General features: G+C 47.5%; 1 protein-coding gene across 12 annotated transcripts in view; it reads left to right on the top strand.

Moving 5' to 3' along the window:
• Nucleotides 1-10,794, top strand: part of STARD8 (StAR related lipid transfer domain containing 8) — a 117,487-nt gene that overhangs the window by 101,211 nt on the left and 5,482 nt on the right. For all 12 annotated transcript variants that reach the window (XM_014518451.2, XM_025200099.1, XM_025200100.1 and 9 more), the window contains 6 exons: nt 892-955; nt 3,640-5,096; nt 7,032-7,202; nt 7,731-7,890; nt 8,821-9,019; nt 9,822-10,020. In XM_014518451.2, coding sequence (XP_014373937.1) covers nt 892-955; nt 3,640-5,096; nt 7,032-7,202; nt 7,731-7,890; nt 8,821-9,019; nt 9,822-10,020 — 2,250 coding nt within the window. The remainder of the gene's footprint in view (nt 1-891; nt 956-3,639; nt 5,097-7,031; nt 7,203-7,730; nt 7,891-8,820; nt 9,020-9,821; nt 10,021-10,794) is intronic.

Genomic DNA, 10,794 nt, shown 5'->3' with positions numbered 1-10,794 from the left:
CCTGCTCCTGGCTCCTCTCATTTACACTCTGAAAATCTCAGGGCTGGCGATGTATTTGGAGAGGGCCATCTTGATAGATAGATAGATAGATAGATAATTTTTTTTTAAGAGATGGATTGGTTTCTTGAGAGGAAAAGGGTAATTTTATATTTAAGATGTATAACCCCATCAGTACCAAGGTGAGTTGAATGCACTTCTCCGGCACGACCTGAAGTGCCCAGTCCAGGCTGACAGTCTGTGGAGAACAGCTGCTGAGGACACAGTTACATTCCAGCATGAGTGAATGGGGCTGACTTGTGTCCGTGGAGAGAAACTTCAAAAAGCAGAGGAAGTGGCTTGTGGAACCTGTGGCAAATGGGATTTGGAAGGTAGTCTCAGGCCATGTACGACTCAGTCATGTGCTGGGGTGCTGTGTGTGGTCGGAGGTAGGTCTTTGAAGGGGTGCTGTTCCCTAATTAGAGCACACATAGGTGTAACTAGAGTAATTGCAGGTCCTTGAAATACAGAGTATCCAGGAACCTGCATCACAAAGGAGCGGGGTATTTCTCTGACTTAGATACTTGTAAAATGGCTTTGGCATGAGATGAAAGTGTTATACCACTGGCATGTCAGGGCAGTCTGAACTCCTCAGTTGGGAAGCCAAAGACACACATGCTTGTGCTTTCATTCTGTGCAAAAGGCAAATGTGAGGAGTCCATTCTTTGTTCAGCTGAGCAGGCCAGCAGGGCTGTACTCCAATGAGAGTGAGCTTTGCCTTCCCCCAATCTCCATGCTTCCATTTGATTCCCAGCTGTTTAGGGACAGGTGATGTTGCTGCCACAAGAGCCCTTTCAAAAAGCTGTAGTAGCAGGAGACCAAAAGGAGACAAATGCTTCTTTTGTTTGTTTGCAGGAGGCTGATGACCCTGAACACATGTGCTACCATGAAGCTGGAAGTCCACTGTGAGCAGAAACAGGTAAGTCATGAGGCTTCAAGGGTGCAGCAAGGCCGTAGAGCTGCAAGGAGTGGGTTCTGCTCCAGTGCAGTAGCAACCAAGTACGCTCCATGGCTTTTAAAGAGTGCTGCCCCTCCTCATTTCTGCCTGCTAAATTATATTAAAAAGCTGGTAAAAAAATCTTCCCTACCAAATAATACATTTCCATATAATCATGGCAGCTTCCACAAAGGTGTTATGTGATTCCCAGGTGGGAGGAGAGGTGGGTTGGTCAGGAGAAAAATGTTCCATTATCACAAGTGGAAAGGGTAATATCCAGGAGCAAATCTATTAGTGTGCATGTTGGGAACATGTGAGAACACCTGTTCTACCAGATTTTGAAGGACGTGCTTTTGCTGGCTTTTATCTGGGAGCCTTCCAGTATTGTTCTTAATGCTTCTGTTTCTCTGTTTGATACCAAATTCCTGATGGCAAATTGAGGATCTCACAGGCAGGGGAATCTTGGTGAGATCTGGGTTTCTTCCCTTTTTGTTTTGGGCATAATGCCTTCCCTTGTCAGTGGCTGGCTTGGTGTTGGGATTTCCATTTACCCTGTTTCAGTGAATTCCATATTGTTGAGAACCTTGGAAAAAATGCTTCGGGTAATTTGTCTAGAGCTCACTCAAACTTGTTCTTATTCACCATAATAAGATATTTTACTGTTCCACCAGAGCTCTTCTGTAAATTTCCTGGTGATGGGAAGTTGTCTCAAAGCAGCAAGCTGGAGTAGGGGAAAGGTAGAGTCTGTCTGCAGCTGCTTTTAGATGAGCCATAATGCAGTGCCATACTGTTAAACATAAACTAGAAGGGGATTTCCTTGAGCAGATCTTTAGCAGGATGGATTAATAAAGAAACCTAGCTTTGCAGAGGAGGTTCCCTTGGGGTGAATAAAACTACCCCATATGTCTCAGACAATAAAGCGCTACTATGACTATGTTGTTTACTGTGGCTATATAAGCATCATGCCCCACCTGCACTCTATAGCAGCTGCAGGCTTAACACCTCAAGCTGAAGGTCTCCACTTGTCCTGCAAAAATTGCAGGAAGGTCAGAGTTTGGGGCATTGTTCCAGTGTCCGGATCTCCAGACCTCGACGACACAAACAACCTGAGGACGAAAATGAGGGTGGAAAGGAGGTTTTTGGATAGCTTTGAGCTGTTTGTGCTGTAATTATTTCTGGAGTCATAAGGGAACAGTATTAAAAATAGAAATGCCAGATACAGAGATTATTACTAAGACAGTGGTGCTCAGGGGTAAATGTAGCTGATGGTTTTCTGATAGGAGTTAGTAAAACAGCTGCGAGATCTATCAGATGAAGAAGCCAACATCCAGATCACAAAGAAATATCCAGAGCTTTTTAGGTGGGCTGGGGGGAAACAACACTGCTATCTCAAACTCTAGTCCAAGAATGGGTTTTGGTGGCAGTTGGTTGTCCTTGCATTCTTTTTTCAAGGCATTGCACTTCACTCCACGCATACTTCTCTCCACCAGCAAAGTAGCATGTTCCCTGGTTTCCGTTCCAGCAGAGCTGCTCACGTGTTTTTCAGTTTTGGTAAAAATTTCCAGCAAGAAAAAAAAGATAGTTTTGACACTTTGGGCCCATTTGTCCCTCTTATCGACTCTGTTCTTACACTTACTTTTCTACTGTAGTGTGCCTTGCATCCTTGGTAGCTACCATTAGATTATGGACGCACATTCATTGGAGGTCCCTATACGTCTTTTAATAAGTGATAAATAATGGCTCTATTGTGTACAGTGGACCAAAATCAGTATGGAACAAATGGCTTCTATGGGTACACCTTGTTCCAAATTCCCCTCTCTGTATTTTGGAGAGGTGCTGCCAAATCAAACCCTCCCAAAATCTGCCTTGATTCCTAAAAAGTAGGTGGAGATTTAGATCCTGTAACAGCTGTGGGGCACCAGAAGTCAAATGCAGCCTGACCTCTGTGTCGTTTGTTGGGTCTAGAAGGCCAGGAGCTGTTCTGTCCCAACGCTTGAACTGTGACCTAGAAACACTTTTAATACAAACTAATGTATCTCAAAAGCAAATACTTCCATCTCTCCCCCTCCCACTTGGGTGCAATTGCAGTGTTCTTTGTAGGACTCGCTCCATTGTGTGGTGAGAAACCTTCTCTTCTAATTCTACAACCTAAAAATGTTCATACCAGGCAGGCTCGGGGACTGGCTGTGTGAAAGTGACAGTGGGAGAGAGAGGCACAACAGCAGGGCACGCAGTGCTATTACAAATATTTGAAGTCCAGACAGGACTGTGTTTTTCTCTCTACTTTCGAACCTTTTGAAGTAGCTGGAACAATCACAAAAACATTTAGAAATAGAATGGACAAAGCCCTTGGGAATTTAATATAGGGAGCAACCCCCTGCAGTAGTTTCCCAGCAGCGGACAAAACAATGAATGCTTTGTCTCTCTCCTCCAAAAAGTAACTGCATAAAAGGTGAAATGGATTTGTTTGGTGTCCTACAGTGTCTTATATGGAGTACATTTCTCTGTTTGTGATGATGTGTTATGGCTTTTCTCTTACGTATGTGGTTATTAGTGGATCCAAGTAGCTCTGGAAAACTCAGGAGGAGCATGGTTATGTTATGCTGGGTGATTCAGATGGTCTGTGTTGATTCTACCTTCCTCTGTGGTTCTTATTCTCGGTGCAGAATGAAGACTCAGATGAAGATGTATGTGCCATCAGCAACCGATGGACCTTCCAGAAGGACAGTAAAAGGTGGTCCAGGATTGGCTCTGTTGAGTCCCTCTCCCACAGTTCAGAGGTGCTGATCACTGTAAAGGAGGCATCCAGCCATGAGAGTGTCCTCACAGACCTCAGCACCAATGTGGAGGCTGCTTCACTCCATAGCAATACCAGCACAGGCAGCACCGGTGACACCCTCTGCAGCGTGGTCACCATGCCTGACCTGTCACCCAACCAGGACTCTGCAGTCATTACCTTCACCTCTAGTAGCCAGTCTCTAACAGACAAATCCCAAGACCAGACTGGGAGCTCCAAGGATAAGCTCAAAAAGCGGAGGTCTCGCAGCTTTCTACGGAGGATAGAGTCTTTCCGAAGAAAGAAAAAAGAGAAAACTGATTCCAGACCTAAGGAAGCCACTAGCGATGAGACGGCAACCGAACCAGAGTGTGATTCCGTGGAGGCCAACGGGGACATTATAGCTGCCAAGCCTACCTCCCCCAGACAAAGAATGTCTCCCTCCCTCCTTGACAAAAACCTGTTTCTGTCAGGAGGAGATGGGGTTGAACATGTATCAGACTTAAAAGGCAACAAAACAGGCTGTCAACTGAAAAACAGTGGGGTTGACCTGGAGCAACGTAGAAAGGTCCTGGTAAATGGCACTAGCTCATCCATTGGAGAAAGCCACCAGTGGCATCCATACAGTGACTATTTGATCCACATTCCTGCAGACCACAAGCCAGGGACTTTCCCCAAATCTCTCTCCATTGAAAGCTTGTGTCATCCATGTGACAGGTCCTTGACCAACTGGACACCAGGGAACAAAGCAAGGGAGTTTTCAGAGTTCAGCCTGGATGACAGTAGCAGTGGCTCGGCAGACTCTCCTCAAATGAGCTCTGGGTCCCGTCGGAGGCGGAATTCATGCAGCTCCATCAGCAGCATAATGAGTGTGTATGACAATGTGCCCCAAGGTGCCAGCAGCAAAGAACAGCTTGATTCCGTCTTGGAGTATGTCCTGCATTTGGTAGAGAGAGTGGACAGCTGGTATCAGGCTATCATCCCTACGCAAGACAGTGAAGCAGGGAGGAGGGAGGAGACAGACTCAGGTGGAAAAGTAGAGAGGAAGGAGAAGACAGACTTAGGCAGAGAAGCAGAGAGGAAGGTCAAGGAAGACTTAGGTGGAGAAGCAGGTAGGAAAGAGGAGACAGACTCAGATGGGGAAGCAGAGAGGAAAGAAGAGACAGACTCTGGAGAGGAGCCTGCCTTTCTGTCCAGTCTCAACTTGGAAAAGCAGTCCATGTCTGACGTTGGCACCTCCACCAGCGACTTTGGCAGTACAGGCCATTCCTTGAACGAAGCTGAGGAGATCGAGATGAGGGAGCGCAGAGATTCAGGAGTGGGAGCATCGCTCACCAGACCTTGCAGGTAGGCCAGCCAGACATATCCCTGAGCAGTGGGCTTGGGGATGACACCCTCAGATACTCCTGCTAGTGGCAGCCTGTGTTCCAGTGAATGAAAGAGATGGTCTCATTGCTGTAAGGGTGTGGTAGAGGTTCATTCTGGGGCTGATTTATCCCAGATGTGACCCCTGGCATCTCATGAGTCTCCTCTCTGGAGAGGGCAGTTTTATATTAAGGATCATCAACCCTTGTGTTGCTTTGCATCCTATCTTCCTCCAGAGCTTACTTCCAAGTTCCTTCAGAAGCATCAGTGCTATTCTTGCCTAGCTTAATCTATGGAGGGTCACTGGCAAACAGTACAAGAGGCATTATTTCTACTGAGAAATCCCTTTTGCCTTAGCTATAACACTCTCTTCTGGTAACACTCCATGATTTGCTTATTACAGTAGTCCCTATTGTCACCAGAACCTGGAATAATGTTCCTTGGGCATGTAGAGGCTGGTGCTGGCCAAGGTGCGGTACACTGAGCTCTACCAGCTGATTATTTCACCATGGCTGAAGTGGTATGAAACTAATGAAGACACTGGTAAAAATAAAACAAAACGTTTGCTTCCTGAGCATGTTCTGAACAAGAACCAGGCTGGAAGGCTCACAGCAGCCAGAGTTTGAGTCTTTGGTGCCCTCTAGAGGACCGAACAAACACAGGTGCTATTCCTGGAGGGACACAATATTCATATCTACTGTTTGGCCTGGCTGGTTTACAAGGTGGTGGCCTTAAAGTATACAGGTAGTTCAGCGTGTCACAGATAAACCTGAATTTATCCATCCAATCTTGGTTTTGCCACTTTTCTTTAAGATCATTTGTTTGGAAACCAGAAAATTAATGCTCAAGAATTTGCTCTTAAAGATGTTAATCTTATGGTTTGCCTGATTAAAAAAAACCTGGCATCTGCTCAGCTGCCCTGTTGCTTTAATTCATCAGGCCCTGCATATTTAAATAGTGGAGGGTAACTTGTCTGCTGGTGAAGAGGGTGTGGGCATTTAGCTAGGCAGTTTCCCATTACAGTCAGCTGTGACAGTCACTCACATCTCCCTGCACATAGAGATCCACCCCAACAGAGCATGGGCCTTGTCAGAGCAGAAAGGTTTGAGGAAAGTTGTGCACTATCCAGGCTGGGCAGAGCTGCTTTCTGCGGAGTATGTTCAGCTCCATTCATTCTTCACAAAGGAAGCCTTGACTTGGGGTGTTTGTTTTTACCCTACTTTGGGATGGATCTCCATGGTGACCCACAGCCAAATTGTCATGGTACTTCCTACTGTTGGAAAAGAGTCTCCTGCCCAAAGTAAGCATGGGTTTTTGTAAATGTCCTGCAGGCTTGCATCTCTTTCACAGTAGAGACCCTCACCTAGATCCTTGCAAGTCCCTTGGGCTGGTGTGATATAAATGCCTTGATGGAGAGATAGATGATAGAGCCTAAGTACTAACATGAGACTTGTGGGAATCACGGTCTTTTCTGCATGATGAGTCAGAGTGGTCAGACCCTATGGCATAGTGACTTAGACTGGGGCACAGCTGGGTGGCTGGGGGGGTTCTTGGTTACCTCCAGTGTTGTATATGTGACCAAGGAAGTGTAGTTCTGTGGAACAAAAGAAAATGCATCTAGCAAAATGATGCACAGCATTGGAGACCTAAGTGGAAATGCTCCCTTCATGCATAGTTTGAGATGGAGGGTTTGGGTGTGGACACGCTAACCTGCCCAACCCTTCTACTCCCGGGGGTAACTGATATTTCAGTTCACTCCTGGGCAGGGGAGAGGAGGGCACAGTGCTTGCTGACTGGGTGCCTGCCCTGGACATGTGCTCAGTACCCAGGAGCTATGGGTGGAATGGGAAGCAAGCACCTTGCACTTTGAAAACTGCCCTGGGATCCTTTGCTTCCTGACTCTGTCTTTCCTTGCAGGAAGCTGCGCTGGTACAGTTTCCAGAACTCCCAGCCCTGTTTGGATTCTGCTTCCTTGGAGATCAACTGCCAGTCATCTGCTCAGCTGAACCTGCTCCAGAAATGCTCACTGCTTCGCCTTACTGCCATCATGGAGAAGGATTCTATGTCCCAGAAACATGCCTGGACATGGTGAGCTGGTGGGGTGAATGAGGAGGTGGTAGTGGGAAGCTGGACGAGTAGGGCTAAGCATCAGGTTTCACATCTAGGCTCCCTGAAACTCCAGATTTAAATACTGGCCCCACTGACAGCCCTTCACCTTGCTGTGGCAGATGGTGAATTCCATCTGTGCCCAGGGCGACAAAGGAAGATATTTTAAATGATGGAAACCCTCTTTGTTGTATGTGAACAGTAAATGCTGTATGTGGCTTCTAGAAGAAGTTTGCACTAGGAAACTGCCATGGTGCCTTCCTTCCATCCCAGAAGGATTTGCATTTCAGGGGTGTTGGATGCATGTGGTCTGTGAAGCCCTTTGGGAGGGAAGAGATTGGAGAAATGCACGAGAACACCACAGTGTTTCCCTGTTGTAGTTGTGTAAGTATTCTGTCCATAGCTGGGGGGGAGTGTCTGTGCCTGTGTGTAGTGCTCCCTGCCTAATCTCCAGCTTACTGCAAAGGGAAGGTGATTGCCGTTCTGACTCAACGTCTTCACTTCTCACAGGACTGTGCCCAAATTCATGAAGAGGAGTAAAACCCCAGACTACAAGGACAAAATGGTCTTTGGAGTCTCACTAATGGTCACCGTGCAGAGGACAGGACAACCCCTGCCTCGGGGCATCCAGCAAGCCATGCTTTACATCCGCAGCAAGTGCCTAGACCAGGTGAGGAGCAGCACAGCTGGTGTTGCCAGCACAGCTGGGAGTGTCCATTTCCCTGCCCATAGCTAACCTGCAGGGAACGTTCTCCTTTCAGTCTGGTATCATCTGGCCAGGACTTCTCAGCACTGCCCGAACGTGGCAGGAGATGTTACTGTGTCATAGAGTGAGAAGGACAATTCCTCTATGGGTGCCACTGTTTTAACCCCATTGGGGGCTGCTCCTTAACATCATATATTGCCACTCAGGGAGGTGTGGCATTGTTTGCCCTAGAAACCTCTTCAGTCCCAGTCTTCCTGGGACTGGCTCTTAATGAGTATAGGCCCCACACCCTTCTCAGTAGGTGAGGAAGTGGGCTCCTTTTTCAGAATCCAATCTCATACCCTGCTGCCACCACCAGCGTTGTATATTGGGGGTATATATTTCTTGCTTTGGAATGGGCACTGGCAGATGCCAGGAAAACCATCAAGGTGGTGATGGGACTGTGCGCCCTGCAGCAGGTTGGAGCTTATTCCAGTGTTAATTCCAGTCTCTGCTTCCAAAGCTAAAGTCCTCACCTGGGTGCCCAGCACAACCTTCACACAGTGTGCCAATGTGCTTTTCCTAGAGTGAGGAATGGAGCTTTTCACTTAGCCAGTGATTTGAGACCCCTTCTTCTTGAGTGCTGCTGCCTTCTAGCCTTCCCTTATTCAGGGCCACCCTTCCTGTGCTATTGAGAATATAAGCTTGTTGGGACAGTCTCTTGATGGGCATCACAGAATGTGTCTTGGTCATCTGGTTGCCCAGGCAGTGGAGCAGAGGCTGAGCTGGTGCCAACAGAACTTGATTTGGTGAGATCTGACATCTGTTTCCAAACTTGGCTGGAGCTCAGGGCTACGTTGGTGGACTGCGCTAGACTCCCTTTTCTGAGCACTCTCCAATTCTCCTTCTGAGCAGGTTGGCATTTTCCGAAAGTCAGGGTCGAAGTCTCGGATCCAAGCACTGAGAGACTTGAATGAAGCTTCCCCCAACAATGTGAATTATGACGGGCAATCTGCTTATGATGTGGCGGACATGCTGAAGCAGTATTTCCGCGACCTGCCAGAGCCTATCTTCACTAGCAAGCTCACTGACACTTTCCTGCAGATCTACCAGTGTAAGTGCTACCCACAGGAGCAGAGCGAGGCAGGGTCCTGGGAAAGGGCAGAGGGCCCAAGCTCTAGAGTCAGAGCAGTTGACAAAGCAAGCTGACCACTGGGGGTGTTGCCTGGCTAAGAATGAAAATCAACACCTCAGCAGCCAAGCCATTGTCACTGAGGTGTCTCCACAAAAATCCAAGTCTGTCTGTGGGAACGGAGGCAGTTGTGTGAGAGCCAGATTTTATTCTTTATTTGCCCCTCCCAATAGATGCCCTTGTGGTAAACTCTTCCTAGACATACATTTTACCAGCACTGTTGCCTGCTGTGGGGCTGGCAGGCAGGGAGCAGTGGCCAGAGCAGCCCTTTGACATGGAACAGGGAGAACAGCAGAAGCTTCAGAGCATAAGGCCTAATGAGGAAATTGGCTGGGCCCTTTCCTTAGGCCTTGCATTTGTCACTAGTATTTTGACTGTGGGATTTGGTTGCCTAGTTGTGATCTCCTGCTTGCTCTTGTGAAATTATAAACTGTTAATCGTAACTCCCTGAGAAATGTCTATCGGCGGGATTTACATGCTGAAGCAGTACATGAGCAAGTGTCACTGTGACCAGCTCTCCATGACAAGTGGCCTGTGGCCTGCAGCCATGGCCTGTTGGACTGGACACAGCTTCAGTGTGAGGAGGATAATTACATAGTTTCCTGAGGCCTCATCTCACTGCCCCCAGGTTTAGTCAGGAGCTCTGCCAAAAAAACAGAGGGATCCCTAGAGCAGAGGGTCCCAGAGGTATAGTTGACCACACACTCCTTCTCTTTGCCTTCAGTTGTCCCAGCAGAGCAAAGGCTGCAAGCTGTCCAGGCTGCCATTCTCCTGATGCCAGATGCAAACCGGGAGGTGCTGCAGGCACTTCTCTACTTCCTAAGCGACATTGCCTCAGTGGAGGTGAATCAGATGACACCCAGGAACTTGGCAGTGTGTCTGGCCCCATCCATCTTCCACCTCAACGTGTCCTCCTCACCAAGGTAAGGGCACAGCGACTGTTGCACTAAATTTCAGTTAAGGGGTGGCGTGAATGGAATGAAATGATCGGTGATACCATTCTAGTCTCAAATTCAAATTTATTAAACACATAAGCAATTGCACTATTTGAGCAAAACCCCAAACAGTCTGTAGAGGTATTCCTTCCAAACAATGCATATGACTGCTCTGCCTAGGCATCATCAGAGCTTCGGGGATCACAGACAAACACTCAGAAAATGACCATTTCTCTCCTTAGGCATCCCCTGTTCAGGAAGCATGCAGTTGTGATAGGCAATACCAGCCAGGGGAGTGCTGTCTTCTTGCTTGGTGACAGGTCCACAAACTTAAGTTGTTTCCTTAGGTTTTTATATCCTTGTACAGCTCTCTTCTGTATATCCCATATAGGGTCATGCTATAGATCCTCACCAGTTACCTTTTACAGTGGTTCTTTCCTCATCAATGTCACCCTCAGCTTGTTTCTTCTGAATTTACTTCACACCTACTAAGCCATCCTTGGGTTTGTCTTGCTTCTCTACTCTATCTTGTTTTTCTACGTTCTCCAGCTGTCTACATTTTGTTTTGCCTACAACAGTTGTTTTTGTTGCCTCTGCTCATTTCCCTTGCCACTCATGGTGTTCATTCGAACGGAAAAAAAAATGGCCTCAGTTATATCAAGGCAGTTTATGGGCTTACAATCCTTTAAGCTGCCCCAGTCCTTCAGAACCACACTCCAGATGCCCTGCACGTTTTCCCCTCCGCACTCCTCTCTGTCCCGT

This window comes from Alligator sinensis, unplaced genomic scaffold (assembly GCF_000455745.1).
Source record: "Alligator sinensis unplaced genomic scaffold, ASM45574v1 scaffold809_1, whole genome shotgun sequence".
Classification (NCBI taxonomy): Eukaryota; Metazoa; Chordata; order Crocodylia; family Alligatoridae; genus Alligator; species Alligator sinensis.
Note: the sequence above shows the minus strand (reverse complement) of the source record. Positions and strands in the feature narration are given on the sequence as shown.